The 19,151-nt window shown below is 37.0% G+C and overlaps 1 protein-coding gene across 2 annotated transcripts in view; it reads right to left on the reverse strand.

Annotated features, from left to right (window-relative positions):
* Positions 1-19,151, reverse strand: part of TDRD3 (tudor domain containing 3) — a 197,014-nt gene that overhangs the window by 70,601 nt on the left and 107,262 nt on the right. For both annotated transcript variants that reach the window (XM_080660565.1, XM_080660564.1), the window contains exons 5-8: positions 17,580-17,721; positions 11,038-11,109; positions 8,697-8,846; positions 3,103-3,243 (exon numbers count right to left, since the gene is read on the reverse strand). In XM_080660565.1, the coding sequence (XP_080516691.1) occupies positions 3,103-3,243; positions 8,697-8,846; positions 11,038-11,109; positions 17,580-17,721 (505 nt within the window). The remainder of the gene's footprint in view (positions 1-3,102; positions 3,244-8,696; positions 8,847-11,037; positions 11,110-17,579; positions 17,722-19,151) is intronic.

A 19,151-nucleotide genomic window follows, 5' to 3' on the forward strand; every position in this document is an offset into this window, starting at 1 on the left:
AGCTAACAAAATGATACCATCTCAGTATCTGTGTGCTTTTCTTCTCTCTATTGTTGCACCATTCTGCTGTATATTTATTAGCAATACTATCTATGATGCTTTGACAATCTGTACTCCTAATAGGAAAAACTGCTTTATAAATGCCAGAACCCAAAATATCCTTGACAAATTCAGACCTGGGTACAATTCAAAAACTGTTTAAGTAACATAAATATATCCCATGAGAAATTTCTTGAGCCATAGCTAGCTGAGAAATTCATAACTAACTTTTCTATATCTAAGAGTTAAGATATACATGTCAAACATGTTACAGACAACTACTATGATACCTATGGTGGACACTGATAAAAACAAAATTTTTTCCCAAACTCTGATTGTATCCTTCTAAATACAGAATCAACAGATCAGAGTTGACATGTAACAGAAAAAATATATCCCTGCTGTAGATATGCTAAAGTAAATGTAAAAATGACTGCATAGCCACACTACAATTCACCCCAGTTCTGACCAGGTAGTTCAGTTGGTTAGACATCACCCAGATATGCCAAGATTGCAGGTTTGACCCTGGTCAGGGCAAAAGAATCAACCAATGTCTGGCTGATTCAACCCATGTGGTGGCAACCCATGAACCAAGAGGTCTCCACTTTGATTCCTGGTTAGGGCACGCCCAGGATGCAGGCTCGATCCCTGGTGGGGGCGTGCAAGAGGTAGTTGGTAGATGTCTCTCTCATCGATGTTTCTATCTATCCCTCTCCCTTCCTCTCTCTCTCTTAAAAAAAAAATCAATATGTAAAAACATATTAAGAAAAAGAATCAACCAATGAATGCATAAATAAGTGAGGCAACAAATTGATGCTTCTCTCTCCCTTCTTCTCTCTCTAAAAATCAATTTAAAAATACCTGTAATTCACCCTTATTATTTAAAAAAAACAACTTATGTGGATGTAAAAAATAAACAAACTTCCAAACTTTTCTCTCCTAATTATCTCCCAAGTAAATATATAATTAAGAAACTGGCCCTGGATGGCATGCTCGCTCAGTGGTTAGAGCAGCCGTGGGAAAACTACGGCCCGCGGGCTGGATCTGGCCCATTCGGCTGTTCTATCAGGCCCGCGGAGCCGAAAGAGTGGAGGGTTCTCTTGCTCTCCCCTCCGCTCCTTTACTTTGAATTTATATTAGTTCACACAAACACTCCATCCATGCTTTTGTTCCGGCCCTCCGGTACAATTTAAGAACCCATTGTGGCCCTCGAGTCAAAAAGTTTGCCCACCCCTGGGTTAAGAGCATCAGTCTTTGCACTGGAGAGTCACGGGTTCAATTCCCAGTCAAAGGCATGTACCTGAGTTGCAGGTTCAATCCCCAAACCTGGTTGAAGTGCATGAGGGAGGCAACAAATCGTTGTGTCTCTCACATCAATGTTTCTCTCCTCCCCCTTATCTCTCTTCCCCAACCCTTCCACTCTGAAAATCAATGGAATCAGGTGAGGATCAAAAAAAAAAAAAAAAAAGAGAGAGAGAGAAGAAAAAGAAACTGTCCCATACATAGAATTCAACCAGTAGCACTTTTTTGTTAAATATATTTTTATTGATTTCAGAGAGAAACATCAATGATGAGAGAGAATATTGACCGGCTGCCTCCCGCATGTCCCCTACTGAGTCGAGCCCACAACCTGGGCATGTGCCCTAACTGGGAACTGAACCATGACATCCTGGTTCATAGGTTGATGCTCAACCACTGAGCCACAATGGCTGGGCAGCCAATAACACTTTTAATAATCAATTACTACCAAATCTTGGTATAACTTACTCTAGCTTTCTTGTTGACCTGAATTGCATTAACTAAATTCTCAATCAATGTTTTGGCATGTCCTCGCTCCCTCTGAGAGCTCTAGGAGAAAACTTCCTTGCTTTTCTAACTTCTGTTGTTAGCTAGCAATCCTTGGCATTTTTTATTTGTAGATGCATCACTCCAGTCACATGATCATCCTCTCACTTTGTATCTTCAGGTCATTTTCCCTCTATATATGTGCCTCTCTGTCTAAATTTTATCTCTTCATAAAGAGATTGAATTAGGGTCTACCCTAATGCCCTCTTTTTAACTTGATACCATTGTAAAGACCTTATTTCCAAGTAAAGTCACATTTAAAGGTATTGGTGGTTAGGACTTCACTATATCTTGCAGGGAAGGATACAATTCAACCTATAATATCATCTATTATCAAAAATTATTTTAAGGAGCTACCAGCTGACATCCCAATCAAGTCTTCCCTTCAATTGCTGAAATACGGATTTGAAAACTATCCAACCTATAAAATAACTTGATACCTGGTTATAAGAATAATTCATGTATAAATTTATAATAGCATTTTAAGTTATCCTTTTAATGTTCTCCTTCATTTTTATTTAATAGTTTTCCTGGATACAGAATTTTTGTTTAACAGGTTTTCTTTCATTATTTTCAATATTTCATCCCACCGCTTTCATGCATCCGTAGTTTCTAGTGAGAAATTGGCTGTTTATCTTATTGAGGTTCCCTGTTCTTGATGAGTTGTTTCTCTTTCACTGCTTTCAAGATTTTTCTCTCTGTCTTGAGCTTTCAACAACTTGATTATAATGTTTCTTGCTGTGTCTCTCTTTGAGTTTATCCTCCTGGAGTCTATAATATACATGAATTTATTGCAATATATTTTTTCCAAACAGCAAATCAAAATGAAACAAAATCACTTTAGACAAAATTTGAGAAAAAATAAAGATGTGGGAAAGGGTAGAAAAGGCCAGATAACTATGTTTTTGATGCATCAACTTTTAGGATATTATTTCCATTGAGTGTCTTCTATTTAATTTGATAGTTTTTATCAATACATTCCAAAATATGTTATTCAGACATTATAAATTAAAATAAAACGAAAGTTTTAAGTTATTTTTTAAAAAATCCAAATTTTCCATGAGTTAATTGTAAATCTTAATGAAAGCCTGCTAAAGTTATAACATCTATCCATAATACATTGAACAAAGCCAGTGGTGGTTATGAGAAAGAATAAAAAAATCATCAAGGCTATTAAAGGAAGAACAGATGAACTTTGTGTTGGTTCATTAGCCTTACCAGTTCTCTATAGACAGCTTCATGTTTCCCCTCTGATTTGGTTGGCTTTTCTTTCTGTAAAATTTCCCTATTTCGGTTACCAGCAGCACTCATATTGAAATTACTTCTTGCACTACCACCACCTCCTCCAAATGTCTTGGTCTTTAGGTAAGAGAAAGATAACAGAGATGTAGGTTAATAGCATTTGAAAATAGTCCTAAAGACTAAGCTACAACTAAAAATATCTAGTAAAACTGAAGTAGTTTTCATTGTTTCACATAAAAAAATCAAATGTTTACATAAAAAAATCAAATGTTAGTCCTTTTTAAATAAATATTTGCTAGCCATAACTTCTTTTTTCCATAAGTTCAGGCAAGGCAATAAAATAATTACATAACTATAATCTTTAAGTCTCCAAGGCAAGTCATCAGAGTAAACTTAAGTAGATAATAATATAGTAGAAAATAATAAGCACTATGGAGATTAGATGTCAAAAATAATTCTAGGGTAAAATACTTGACTAATATCATGAGGCCTGGGTTAGAGGGCAAGGCTATCTTCAATAAGGCACTAAACCTGTCTAGAAATTAGTTACTTTATGTCCATGATCCAATACTATAATTCTATAATCTTAGAAAGTAAACAAATAATATAAATTTTAACACTGGTTTAAAACTTTCATTACTAATTTATTATTTACGTTAATTACATATGCTGTGTCTTACCACCTGTGTATGAAAATTTTGAAGTCCACAGTTCTTATTTTACCTGACTTATTTGAAATAATTATATGTGTAATCAAATTTGAAAATTTGATTTGATATCACTTATGTTTTTTCAAAACTATTCTGAAAAACTAGAACATAAAGAACACTGATCTGGAAAGATACTAATTCATAATTTAAAAGTATCCCAGAATTGTTACTTGTATAATATCAAATTAAACATCTAGTTATATAATATCTTTATAAGCTAATAGATTCAAAGGAAGTTGTCAAGACTTGACTTTTATTAGAGACAGTGATCAATATTTAAAAATGTGTTTTAAACTTACTATATACAGTAAGAAAATAAAACATGCTAGATATAAATTCATATAACATTGAAAATTTTGCATCGGATAAAAATATAAAGATAGGACCTGAAATATAGAAAAAATGATGTTAGATAAGCATTAATGGACAACATGTTAAATATCTCTATTAGGTATTGAAATACCACAATATCTAAATTTAATTCCAATAAAAATAAAATCACATCTTTAAAAACCACAGATGTATTACTGGATTCATTCAATTTTTGGTTTATGCAATCCCAGCAAAAAAACAGATCTGGAATGTCCTGATAGTCATTACTTACATAACCATAAAGAAAAATATGAGTTTATATTAATGTGATACAAAGTTTGTTAGAACAGAAGACATTTGTAGTATAGTTAAGAACATAGGCTTTGGGGCTAGAGTCTCTAGCCGCTAGACAATGGTGGGACTAAATCTTGTCTCAGCCACTTCCTAACTCCTATCCTCAGACAAGTCATTTAACCTCCTCCTTCCATGAGCCTTAGATTCTCATGCTTAAAAGAGGGATGAGAAAACCTGCCTGATTGGGACATTTTGAGGATTAAATGATATCAAAGACATGAGTGATAAATTCAGTCACTGGCACATATTAAACACTCATAACAAATGGCAATACTACTGTTTTGTTTAATATATTAGAACATGGTTACCTGAAAACTCTGGAGCCTGACCTGTTCCAAATTAAATATATTTCTGTAATTTAAATTATGTTACTCCAAAAGTATTTTTTCTTTTTGGTGGCAGTGAAGTAGCCCCATCTTCTGGATATATTTTCTTACTATTTCCTTTCCATTTTATAGATTAAGGAATAGGATAAATATCATTTTCAGTATTGCTTTTTAGTGTTTTAAAACAGTTGTTACTCACTAAACATGTAAATATCTAGAAACAATACAACTTAAACATTACCCATAAGGCAACTGAATTTTGTCCATTATGTGAATCAGGCATCTGTGAGATGACCATGAGGCCCGGTGCATGAATTCGTGCATGGGTGGGGTCCAGCCAGCCTGGCCAGGGGGAGGGGACATGGGCGGTTGGCCGGCCTGCCTGCTGGTCGAACTCCTGGTTGAGGGGACAATTTGCATATTAGCCTTTTATTATAGAGGATATACACTGAGTGGCCAGATTATTATGCATTCAGAGATCATAATAATCTGGCCACTCAGTGTATATTCCTGCTTTTGATCCTTTGCAAAAGCTTTTCCTTCTCTCTAGAATAGCTTCTCACATAACCACACAGCTAATTATTTTTCTCTCTTTCAAGTCTTGGCTCAAATCTCACCTAAGTGAGGTCCAATCAAACTACTATATTTAAAATGGAAATCTATAATGTGATTATTTAGTATGTTTACATTATTTACTGACCTTACTAGTACATAAACGACACAAGAATTTCAAAAAATTCTCGCCTTAGCTGGTTTGGCTCAGTGAATAGAGCATCGGCCCATGGACTGAAGGGTCCCAGGTTCAGTTCAATTCCAGTCAAGGGCACATGCTCAGGTTGCAGGCTCAATCCCCAGTAGGGGGAGTGCAGGAGGCAGCCAATCAGTGATTCTCTCTCATCATTGATGTTTCTATCTCATTCTGCCCTCTCCCATCCTCTCTGAAATCAAAATATGTTTTAAAAAATTCTCAATTTCTGACCATCCTATTTTAAATCGTACTGCCCCCTACAAATGGCACTCCCAACTCTCCATCCTACTCTACTTTTCCTTTTTTTCCCCCATAGCACTTACCAACTTCTAACCTACCATATAATTTATATACTTATTATATACTAGAGGCCCGGTGTATGAAATTAGTGCACGGGGGGGCGGGGGGGGGGGGAGGTGTCCCTCAGCCCAGCCTGCACCCTCTCCAATCTGGGATCCCTCGAAGGATGTCCTACTGCCGGTTTACAGGGATCGGATCTAAACTGGCAGTCGGGCATTCCTCTCGCAATCCGGGACTGCTGGCTCCTAACTGCTCACCTGCCTGCCTGATTGCCCCTAACCACTCTGCCTGCTGGCCTGCTCGCCCCCAACTGCCCCGTCGCTGGCCTGCTTGCCCCCAAATGCCCCCCTGCCAGCCTGATCACCCCCAACTGCCCGCCATGCCAGTGTGCTCGCCCTCAACTGCCTCCCCTGCTGGCCTGCCCACCCCCAACTCCCCCCCCCCCCGCACTGTCCTGATCATCTCCAACTGACCCCCACTGACGAGGTGAGGGGCTGAGGGCTGTTTTCAGGCTGGCCACACCCCCTTCAGGATGGGGGTCCACACTGGGGTGCCTGGCCAGCTTGGGTGAGAGGCTGATGGCTGTTTTCAGGCTGGCCACGCCCCCCGGCAATCCAGGCTCCCAGCCCCTCCTTTTTCTCTTTTCTTTCTTTTTTTTTCAGCGCCTCCTTGAGCAGAGGCCAGGGCCAGCTGGAAGCAGGTATCTGGGATTTACTTATCTTCTATAATTGAAACTTTGTAGCCTTGAGCGGAGGCCAGGGCCGGCAGGATGGGTGGGAAGCTTGGCTTCCTCCATCGCCGGGGGCAACCCAAGCCTCCTGCTCGCTCCAGCTCCATGGCCGCCACCATCTTGGTTGAGCTAATTTGCATACTCGCTCCTGACTGGCTGTGGGTGTAGTGGAGTGATGGTCAATTTGCATGATTCTCTTTTATTAGTGTACATTAGTCTGTCACCCTCACTATTATATAAACTTGATAAGGACAGAGATCTTTGTCTATTTGTTCATTGATTTAACCTAAGCATTTAAAATACTTCCTGGTGTTCAGCCACAGTGGGTCAGTTGGTTGGAGCGAACACTGAAGGCTCCAGCTGGAGCGAACACTGAAGGTGGTGGCCACAGCGAAGGCCTGGGTCCCAGGTGCCAGAGGAAAACCGGTGCTGGCAGCCAGGGGAAGGAAGGCCTATTGCACGAATCTTCATGCAACGGGCCTCTAGTAAAACATATTTTCAGAACAATTACAATACTGTCATTTTTATGTTCAGACAGATTAAATATAAATATGTGTATAGAGTTAAAGATACATAGATATATAGATGTAAATATAATATTCTACTGTAATGTACATAGGTTTAGTCCTAGAATTGTAATAGGGTAACCTTGGGCAAGCTTTAAGCCTCCATCAACTCTCTCATATATAAACTGAGGTTTTAAGTTTGCTTCAGAAAACTATGGCTTTTTACTTATCAAATACTTATGGGAAAATATAATGTGATCAATTATGACTTTAAAAATGAAATATATTACAGTGTATTAAGTTTATTCTAGCAAATAGATAGCAGTAAACACATCAACCAAAATTTGGGGAGAAAAGTTTGTTTGAGAAAAGTGTAAATCAAAAGAACAACTTTCCTATAGTCATTAAGAAATTGATATACACCTGTATCTTCTTCTGAAACTCCATAATTTTAATAGCTTTTTGGATAAAAGAACTATATTTTATGTAAACTGTACAAAATATATTAATTTCAAAAATATTAAAAATGATTTTTAATGTGCTTTAGAATAGAAAAAACACTAAAGAACAGCAATGTCATGATTATTAAGAGCTTTTTAGCAAAGGAATATTGTGATCTGTGCCATGTAGTGTTCTAAATGTTTTAAAGATTACCAATTTTAATTCTCACCATAACCACATAAACTGGGTACTATTATTACCTTCTTTTTATAGACAAAAATAGGTTACAAAATTTAAGTAAGCTATCCAAGGTTGTCAGCAGCTATGCTTTGAAGCTGCCTGATTCCAAGGTTTTGCTTTTGGTGTCTACATTAGACTGATGATAGAAAGACATGCTGCAGGAAGAACCAAAATGCTAGGATTCTCCTCTTTAACTTTGAATTTCAATAGATTACTTATATTGTTATTGTCTTTTCACATACGGTAACAAATCCAACGAACTTTTGACCTCCATGTATCAGTGAAAAAGGCCTTTGTACCTTACACGTTTTGCTCATGTTCTTCTTCTAAATCCTCTTGACAAGTCCATTAAGTTATTCTTGCTAGCAAACCACCCTTCTTTTCTCCCTTTTCCTTTTCTTCTTTTTTAACAGTGTAACAGCTAAACCCAATGCTTTATATTTCTGTAGAGTGTTTCCTGTTATTAGTTGGACTTGGATAATTTTCCCCTCAGCAACTGAGAATGTAGGTAAAAATCAGAGGCTCAGGACTAACAATTTTGTCAGTTTTCATCCTTAAATCTATTTAATATATAGTTAAAACTGTTTTTTTCCTTTGGATAATATGTATATTTATACATGTGCGTACCCCTGGCCCCATCATTTACTACTAATAGTCAAATGTTTTTTTTAATTATTTTTAATTTCTTGCTTATTTGAAATAGGTATTTTCTCTAGTTACTTATTGATTTTTAGATTTCTATAAGAAATTTTAATTCATGAATTAGTTGCTTACATAGGCTTTTTTAAACCAGTGAGATTGAAATAGTTTTCTTTATTCAAACCAGTAATGAGTCTTAGCTAACTGCTTTTTAAATAGAATGACAAAAATTAAGAAAATTTTATTATAATTTAGTTTTCTTACTTCTTTGCTCTTTGCAACCTCTGCAATAGCAGCAGTCCTTTGCTTTTCAAATTCATCATTATCATTTGTGGGTTTGACAGGCATTGTAACTTGCAGTGTCTTCCTTCGATCAAGTTCTCTGCTATCCATTTGGACATTAGACACACACTTCTGATAACAAATAAAAATTAATCACGTCAGTAGTTCCCAAACAGATTCAAGGTTTACATAATAAAGTATTACTTCTTAAAAAAAAAGTTCGTATCTTAATAACTGAGAACCCATTAAAATGAAATTCTTTCTATTTAAAAATAAAGGTAGAAAACTGATTAAAGTAACTTTTAAATAAGTATAACTGGTAAATAAAGTGAAAAGCTTCACAAAAATGCCCCCCCCCCCCCCCCACCAAATAGGGCCCATGTTTAAAACATACATCGAACTAGGAGACCTAAGTTTCATTTTAGGATAATGACTTAAAATAATTTAAATTTCAAGCAGTCTAGACCACTGCACAAGAAAAGGTAAAATTCAGATTTTTATTCAGATTTACACATTATGCCACAATATCCTTATGAGGATTAAATAGTATAGCTATTTTAACATATAAAAAGATGTCTCTGAACTTATAAACCAAAAGCTAAAAGCATACCCTCTCCCTCAATCAAGGTGCAAAGTTTTTTATTTTTAGTTTCATAAATTGAGAAAGTCATCATTGCCTAAAAATAAGTCCAATCATAGCAGTAAAAATCCTATAAACCTTTTCTCAACTCATTAATAACAGTAAGAAAACATGCTCTCAGACAAATGTTATACAATTACAGATTTTTAGCAATATAAATATGTCCTGTTGATACCAGTACACAGCCAGCATTATCTACCTTTAACCCATATACAAGTCTAAATAAGATATGCTGAAAGAATTTTTCAGAATGGACTATATAAACAAGTATTATTAAAACTATAACTTTTATTATACTTCCTAAGACAAAAAAAAATCATAGAACACTCTTCAAGATCTTGAAAATAATTAAATCACAAGTTTATGAGCAATTTTTGAAAGAAATATTATCACCAAAATATTTAAGAGAAAATCAAATTCTTACAAACATAGCATTTATCATTTTCAAATACAAATTATTAGAATATTTATACCGTTTAGATTCTAGGTATTTTTTATTACATTGGTAGAAGTGAGAATATCATCAACATAGATCACACCAAAGGGCATCATGCCTCTTTTTATCTTGACTGTTCCTTGTTGCAAAGCACAATAAAAATTAACATAGTTTAAAAAATACTTCCAAAATAGACATGATGCAAGAATGACTTCCATTTAATTTTGAGTAGACTCCACATAAAGGTTTTTGAAGAGGAGTGCATCTGATCCTATCCATTTATCTTCTGATCAGCTAGTTATCTTTTTCACACACACAAAATTTTTAAAGTTGTTAGAGGGATATAGGTTTCTGTTTCCTACCTGTTGTGTCCCTAACTCATCTTCAGTACTCTCAAAGAAAAATAAGGAGCAAACACAAGGTAGAATACTGATAGCTAAATTTTGGTGGCATCATGTGGCAAAAAGCAAGCTGTCACAGATATTATTCTCAGACTCTCCAGGGATAAAGCAAGGATAGGCTAGAGGAGACTGTTCTGAAAGCAGTTTGATGCTGAACACAACTAGGAAGACACAAGATACCAGCTGAGGGGCTATACAGGGTAATATGTAACAGCAAGGGGGTTGAAAAACAGGAAGTAGACAGAAAACCTTTAGCTTATGTCAGAGAAGGATCAGGGATGCTGTGGTTGAAAGGAAAATACCAACTGAAAATAAAATTAAATCCCTGAAAAAGAAAAGAATTTGAATCAAAGCAGATGAATAGAATCTTAACAAGGAGGCCTGGGACAGCAGGCTCTGCTACAGTGCAGTGATGCCCCTTCCTGCCTCTGGGGTCCTCACTGCTTTGTTTCATCCTTCTGTTGACACTTTTATTTTCTCTCTCCCTCTTTTGTTTTTAATGAAAAAAAAAAAAGAGAAATTATAGCATATTTTTCTTCTTTTGCATTTCTCTCTCTCAAAAAAAAAAAAAAATGTCCCACCACCATCCTACCTTAATTAGTTATTAGTTGCTCTTCAGGTGTGCTTCTTAATTTTTTCAATCTTTGCATTAACAGTTCTTGAGAAAATCAATATAATTACAGTGAATAAAAAAATACAATTCTTAAATTCCTTTACTGAATATATTTCCATATAACACCATGACCTCTGAATGAATAGTTCAGCACAAAACTAAACACAGCTTGAATACAGATGAAAAACACTTTTTGCTGATTAAAATTCATCTGCCAACATAAAAGTCATTACCTGTCCAAAAGGCACAAAAGGAGGTGGTCCACCTTCAGTTCCAATATTGCTTCTATTGTGTTTTGACAAGCTCTGTGAGAAAAGTGAGTTACAAAATAGAAATTATACATAAAAAATATATTTCCAACATTTACAGTGCACCAGGACTCTACTTATTTTAATACATTCTTATTTAAAAAAAAAAAAAAAACACAGAGAGAAAAAAAAAGCTTTCTATAAAATATTTCAGACTATATAAAATATTTTATTCCTAACTTCAATAATTAGGTAAAGGCCCTCTCCTAATCTCCCCATACCAAACACACATTTACGCTCTATCTGGTTTGACTCAGTTGTTAGAGCATCCACTGAAGGGTCCTGGGTTCGATTCAGGTCAAGGGCACATGTCCAGTTGTGGGCTCAATCCCCATGGGGGGTGTGCAGGAGGTAGCCAATCAATGATTCTCTCTCATCATTGATGTTTCTATCTCTCTCTCTCCCTCTCCCTTCCTCTCTGAAATCAATAAAAAAATATATATTAATTAAAAAAAAATACTTCTATAAAAAAAACAAACACACATACATTCATGACAGTTTTCAGAAGTATTTACCAAGCTACTCCTACAAGAACAAAACACAGTAAAAAACCCTCCTCAACAAGTAGCAAATTCAAAGATAACAGACTTTGGTAAAATTTTTACTTTAAAGCATATCTATATATATAAAAGTCTAAGTGACCATTAAGATGGAACGACCAACACAGTAGCTCAACGCAGGAGCTGCCCCCAGCCCACAGGCCCTGATTGCTGATGGGAACTGCTGGCCACCCTTCTGGTCCCTCCCCACAGCCAGCAGGCCCTGATTGACCCGCCGCCCACCTGCTGTGGTGGCGGTTGGCCCCGCCCCCTGGCTGGCAGGTCCCAATAGCTCGGTCAAGGCCAGGACCCAGGCTGGGACAGGGAACTGGGGGTGGGTGGTGGCAGATGCAGGCGGCAAGGGAAGGAGAGGGGGGAAGGCAGGGAACCTGATTGGCCCTGATCGCAAGCCAGGCCCAGGGACCTCACCCATGCACGAATTTTGTGTACTGGGCCTCTATTTAAAACTATAATCTGATAGACAAATATTCTCTGGAAATTACCCTTCAAATGAATTTTTTAGACATAAAATCTATTAGCAAACAACGTACTTGTCATATTGCAATATAATAAGAAATATATATTTGGTCTTTGTCCCCAATTCTTGCAACAGAGTTCAGAAGTGTTGTAACTAGAAACAGTTTATGGGAATACTGATAACAGTGATTTCCAATTATTTAAAGAGATCAAATTGTTACATTTCATAATATGCTGATTACTTTCAATTACAAAAAATATCCTTAATAAAGACTTGGTTTCATTGGAATACCTTCTTGTGCCAGATATATGGAACAAACTGAAGATTTGATGATTCAAAAAAACAAAAGACAAAAAAAAAAGACTTGTTTTAAAAATCAATTTATATTTTGATGAATATTTTAAATAATTGAATGTTATTTAATAAAAATAAGCTTCCAAACTCTAATAATTTTGCTTTCTTTTTTCCCTAGCTCTCATATTTAAAATTGCTCTTTGCAGGGGCAATTCCTCACATTATAAATTCCTTTGAATGTCATGAGGACTCCTCAGAAGGATGGACTCCTTCCGGCCATCCATTCCTCCTATCTGTTTCATTTTTAGATGTTAACATATATCTGTTAAGCACCAGCTGTCATTTACTACAGCTTCTTAACTGTAAGCTTTTCTGTACACTTTTTAGTAATTATCATTATAGAAAATGTCACCTGTGTTTTTATACCATTATACAAAAATTAACTCAAAATGTATCAAAGACCTAAATTAAGAACTAAACTCATAAAAACTTCTAGAAGAAAACAGAGGGAGAACACTTTATGACTTTGAATTTGGTAATGACTTCTTGGATATGACACCAAACACAGAAGTAACAAAAGAAAGGAAAAACAGATAAAATTGAACTTCATAAAAACTTTTGTGCATCAAAGGACACTATCAACAGAGTAAAAAGGCAGTCCCTGAAATGTGAAAAAATAATTGCAAATTAAATATCTGAAAAGGAATTGATACCTAGAATATACTGAGAAATCACACAACAAAAAAGAAAACTGATTTAAAAATTAGCAAAGGACTTAAATAGATACTTCTCCAAAGAAGATACACAAATAGATAATACTAGTAAGCATATAAAAAAATAACAAGAGTTGGCGAGGATGTAGAAAAATTGGATCCCTTGTATATTACGGATAGGGATGTAAAATGATGCTGATGTCACTGTGGAAAACAATATGGTAGTTACTAAAAACAAAATTATACTGTAACTTATGATCCCTCAATTCTACTTCTGGGTATATGTCCAAAAGAAATGAAAGCGGAAACTTGAACAGGTATTTATACGCCCATGTTCATAATAATAGCATTATTCACAATAGCCAAAAAGTGAAAACAACCCTAATATCATCAGTGGATGAATGAACACAAAGTCACACACACACACACACACACACACACACACACACACACAAATATTATTTAGCCTTAATGTTAGGAAATCCTGACATGCTACAATATGAATAAAACTTAAAAGACATTACGCTAAGTGAAATAAGCCAGACAAAAAAAGGATAAATACTGTATAATTCCACTTATTCAAAGTACCTTAAAGTAGTCAAATTCATAGAGAGAAAAATAAGAATCATGGTTGTCAGAGATTGAGAGTAGGTGGGGAATGAGAAGTTAATGTTTAATGGTACAGAATTTCAGTTTGGGAAGATACACACCACTTTCCTTCTTTTCTTCACCTGTATGTAATCAACTTGCTACAACTACACCAGCTGCATATGATTTAAATATTGTTCAATGTTCTCTTCCCCTATTTATTTTACAAGAATATTTAGGGCCTTTTTAATTCCAAAATTTTCTCTATGGATTATGATTTCTATGTGTGCATTTAGTTTCTGTGTGTACTACCTGCCAGATGTTCAAGTAATTGAACTCTCCATGGTTTCTACATTGCTATGGTTACCAAATCAAAAAACTATAAAATGATAGAGAATTATAATTATAGTAACATGTTTTTAAACTTTTTAATGTAAACTTTTATTGCTTCCTAACAAGAAATACTAACAGGCTTTCAGGAAACAAAGTGCAAAGATTCATAATAAAACATTACAAGGACAACCATGAAACTACTACTAATCTGTGTGTGTGTGTGTTCCTGCGTGTGCGTGTGCGTGTGGGTGTGTGTGTGTGTGTAATGGGGAAGTTCTTAGAATATTTAACTGACTTTTCAGTCAATGAAGTAGTTTAAGCTGGGTTGGGAAAATTATATAAGATGTTGGTCTGACTTGAGAACATCTTACCACATTTTTAAAAATCTCTAATTATAATAAAAATCTATCAACTTGTGAAAGGAAAGGATCACATAAAATGAGTGGGGTTTTGCTGGGAAAGTCAAAGTTCATAAATTTGGCTCTTTATTAAAACTATCAAACCTCCACTTACTTGCTTTGGCAACATTTTCAACTCAACAATGCAGTTATGAAACATTATCTTATACTGCACAGCACAGCAGCCCCAAATGTAGCACATTATTATTATAAGGAATCAGCACAGCAGCCCCAAATGTAGCACAGTATTATCATAAGGAATGAGTATTAAGAAATAAAATATATGCTTAATTCTCCTTATCTACTTACCTCCCAACAGAGGCACTTTCAAACTAAGAAAGTAGAAAAAAATAATATATCATAAAATAGCAGGAGCTTGAAATACTGTTAGGCCCCTTAGCCCACTTTAGGCAAGAACTGAGAGTAACACAAGAACATTAATTTTAGCTCAAAGAGTAATTAGCTTTTGTGCTTTGTAATTCATTCATTTCACAATTATTTGCTATGATGTTTATTACATGTAAGACTCAGAGCAACCACTTTGGAGATATAGGAAAGCTCAGACCATCACCTATCAACTGTTTAATTATAAAATAAGTTAGTTAACAGTTCTTAGAGTCTACTTTCTGATCTATCCTATCTAATAAAAGAGTAATATGCAAATTGACCATCACTCCAACACGCAAGATGGCTGCCCCCATGTGGATACAAGATGGCCGCCACATGATGGCCAGCAGGGCAGGGCAGTTGGGAGGGACCAGGCCTGCAAGGGAGGGCAGTTGTGGGCGATCAAGCCTGCAGGGGAGGGCAGTTAGGGGTGACCAGGTCAGCAGAGGAGGGAAATTGGGGGCAACCGGGCCTGCAGGGAAGGGCAGTTGGAGGGGACCCAGGCCTACAGGGGAGGGCAGTTAGGGGTGACCAGGACTGCAGGGGAGGGCAGTTAGGGGTGACCAGGCCTGCAGAGGAGGGCAGTTAGGGGCAAACAGGCTAGCAGGGGAGCAGTTAGGCATCAATCAGGCTGGCAGGGGAGTGGTTAGGGGGTGATCAGGCTGGCAGGCAGAAGCAGTTAGGGGCAATCAGGAAGGCAGGCAGCTGAGCAGTTGGGAGCCAGCAGTCCTGGATTGTGAGAGGGATGTCCCGATCCTACCGGGATCGGGCCTAAACGGGCAGTCCGACATCCCTCGAGGGGTCCCAGATTGGAGAGGGTGCAGGCTGGGCTGAGGGACACACACACCCATGCACGAATTTCGTGCACCAAGCCTCTAGTATAAACATAAAACTCCCCCATAAGACTGTTGGGAGGATGCAAGAGCTCAGCACAATACCTACACACTGTTCAATAAATATTTACAGGACTGAAAACAGATGACACAAACGAGAATTCTGACCTTAAGAGGCCTAACAGAGATAAGAAATAAATATAATTTTAGTGCTAAAAAGTGATACACTTCTTAAAATGAATAAAGTGTCCCAAGAATTCAATAAAAGAGCAACTACTTCACTTTGTGAAGAAATAAGCATTTGATCTGAGTCTAAAAGCATGAGGACAATTTGGCCATGCAGGCATTATGAGAGAGAACACAAGATGAATGGTGTAAAAGTGGGAAAATCTTTCCACCGCCCCCCAAAAGTATAATTGAGAAAATGAAAGAGTAAGTAGTTTCACACTTTTGGAATCAAGTACAAGGCTGGAAAGAAACTATTTTTTATACTCCATGTGCCACGCTTGGAGAGGAACTGGGCACCAAGTGAAGCTGAGGGGGTTGCCCAAACCCATAGGCCGGCCTCAGCCTGAGCTTCACCATTGTCCTCAGCATTGTAACATGTTCCTTTTTTGCTCCCCTCCCCAATTTAGTCTGAACCTCCAGACCCACAGCTCCCTACAGTGCAATTGGTGACCTGGTTGGAGACCTTGAATGTAAATCAACACCAATCAGTCCACGGACCTGGTGGTAAGTAAGGCTAAAGTAGTCCATGTCTACCTGAAGTGCTTAGCAATAAAGCAAAAGTAGGATGAGTTAAAAAAAAAAAAAAAAGTAAGCAGTTCCATTTGGGTAGATCAAAATCTATGTGAAATAATTTAGAGTTGAAAAGATAAACTTGAACTAGGGCTAGATTATTAACGGCACTGAATCCCAAACTAAGGCATCAGAAATAAAAGCAGGGTGTAATATGTTCTGAGTTGTGCTGAAGGAAGATAATCTGGCAGAAGTAAATAAAATAGATTAAAAGACAGAGAAAGAATATGTATATAGATCAGTTAAAAGGCTACTGCAGCAGTCCACACAAGAGATACTAAAGACTTAAACTAGAGTAACAGCAATGCAACTGGGGAGCAAGAGACTGATATAAGATCTGACTGCAGTGGATCAATGGAATTGGAAAGTAGAGGAACAATTACTAGATAACCTAGATGACCCCGAGGATGAAGCTATTGTTAACATAAATTGGGAAAACATCAACTAAAGTAACTAGAAAGAACCTAGTCACAAGAACCCCTTTATTATAGTGAAATTCTAATTTGCATTCACTAGTATGTATGTAGATGAAACAAATATGCAGTATGCTTTCATATATATATTTGTATATATGCACAAACACTTGCTTTGCAGAAACAATGATATACATTACACACGAGTTATAACTGGTATCTTAAGAGTTTTGAAAACTTACCAGTAAAACATTACTTTTCAAAATATGCAAAAAAATAGCAAATATTGAAAAATGACATTTGCTTTAGAGCAGTGGTTGGCAAACTGAGGCTTGCGAACCACATGCGGCTCTTTGGCCCCTTGAGTGTAGCTCTTACACAAAATACCACGGCCTAGGCGAGTCTATTTTGAAAAAGTGGCATTAGAAGAAGTTTAAAAAATTTGGCTCTCAAAAGAAATTTCTATTGTTGTACTGTTGATATTTGGCTCTGTTGACTAATGAGTTTGCCGACCACTGCTTTAGAGGAACAATGTGCTTAAACAAAGGTAGACAGTTTCTATAAAGATTCTTCTATTCCATTCTATTCAACCATGACATTATTCACTATGGGAAGGTCTCCTTAAAATACAGACTGCAATAAGAAGAGTGTAGTGTTTCAGAAGTTGAAGCCTTTAATTTCAGTTATACTTACTCTCTGTAGCTCCCACTTCTCAATAAGGTGTTCCACTTCCCCCCCCAGGATTGTGGTATTGGAGTCATTCAGGAGCAGGAATCCATTTTTTATATCCACGATGCCTGAGAGCTTAACTTTAGTTCCAGGCGGTGTGTTCAGGCTAAAGCAAAGAAAAAACAAAGTTAAAACATGCCGAAGCTCCTCCTCAAAACTGATTCAGTCTCGTTATTATGAGTTGGTCAAGTTCTTCAAAATGAACTAACATGAAAACTGTTTTTCAGGAGTAAAAAAATATATATATATAATAAAAATCACACCTCACAAATAGATAAATAGAATAAAATATATGAATGCGCTTTCTCAATAATGCCATGCTATACAAATATGATTTGCCTTTTCTTTCCTGAGCTTTGGCTGTGCACTGCCATGATATACTGTATTACAAATTTAAATTTTATCAAAGGAAAATATATCTGATCAGTAATAGTCCTAGAAATTTTATATATATACTAGTAGCCCTGTGCATGAATCCGTGCGCCAGTAGCTCTCTGCAGGGCCTGGCTGCTCCGCGCCTGCTGCCCAGAGGCTCTCCACAATGCAAGCGTTCTGCGTCCCAGCTTGGCCAGAGGCCGAACCATGGCTGAGCACAGAATGCTTGCCTCGTCGCTGTGGCAATGAAGCAAGCATTCCACCAGGCCGCTCACGCTGCCCGCTCTCAGCAGCCGCCCTCCTGGGACTGAGGGACTCCGGCGGGGCTGAGAGGACTGGATGCCGCCATCTTGTGGCTATGGGCGCTGCCAACTTTGTGACAGAGTGACAGTTAATTTGCATATTACCTTTTTATTAGATAGGATTATTAGATAGGATGAGCTACCATAATTCACAAAAATAATGTTCTTTTTGTTACCCATGTAATTAAAGATCAAATGAGAGTTATTTATTCTTAAGTGTGCTAACCTAAAAAAACTTTTCTATAATGGACTAATATTATCTGTTTGCAGGTAAACATTACACTATAACCCCTTTTACAAAGAGCAGAGACAAGGTGTTTATCCTCCTACTAACCTTTTGGTAGAAGAAACAATGGAAGAAATCCATTTCATCACATAGGTTTATTCTAAAGTTAAAGCACATACACTGAGCCCCACCTCATCTCTTTGCCCTTTTAGCAAGGGGTAAGCACTCCAAATAGGAGTAAAGATGGTCCTAAAACACTAAGAATGGATTAGAAAATTATGCCGAAATGGCTTCACATTGTTCACATTTTATTTTTATTTTTTTTAAAATATATTTTAATATTTTATTGATTTTTTACAGAGAAGAAGGGAGAGGGATAGAGAGTTAGAAATATCGATGAGAGAGAAACATCAATCAGCTGCCTCCTGCACACCCCCTACTGGGGATGTACCCGCAACCAAGGTACATGCCCTTGACCGGAATCAAACCTGGGGCCTTTCAGTCCGCAGACCGATGCTCTATCCACTGAGCCAAACCGGTCAGGGCCCATTGTTCACATTTTAAAAGCTCGTGACATTCACTATAGGCTGATATATACAAAAGCAAATCAGTGAAAACACTGGTCTATTCTGA

The sequence above is a fragment of the Plecotus auritus genome (genome assembly GCF_963455305.1).
Source record: "Plecotus auritus genome assembly, chromosome: 3".
NCBI classification, from domain to species: domain Eukaryota; kingdom Metazoa; phylum Chordata; class Mammalia; order Chiroptera; family Vespertilionidae; genus Plecotus; species Plecotus auritus.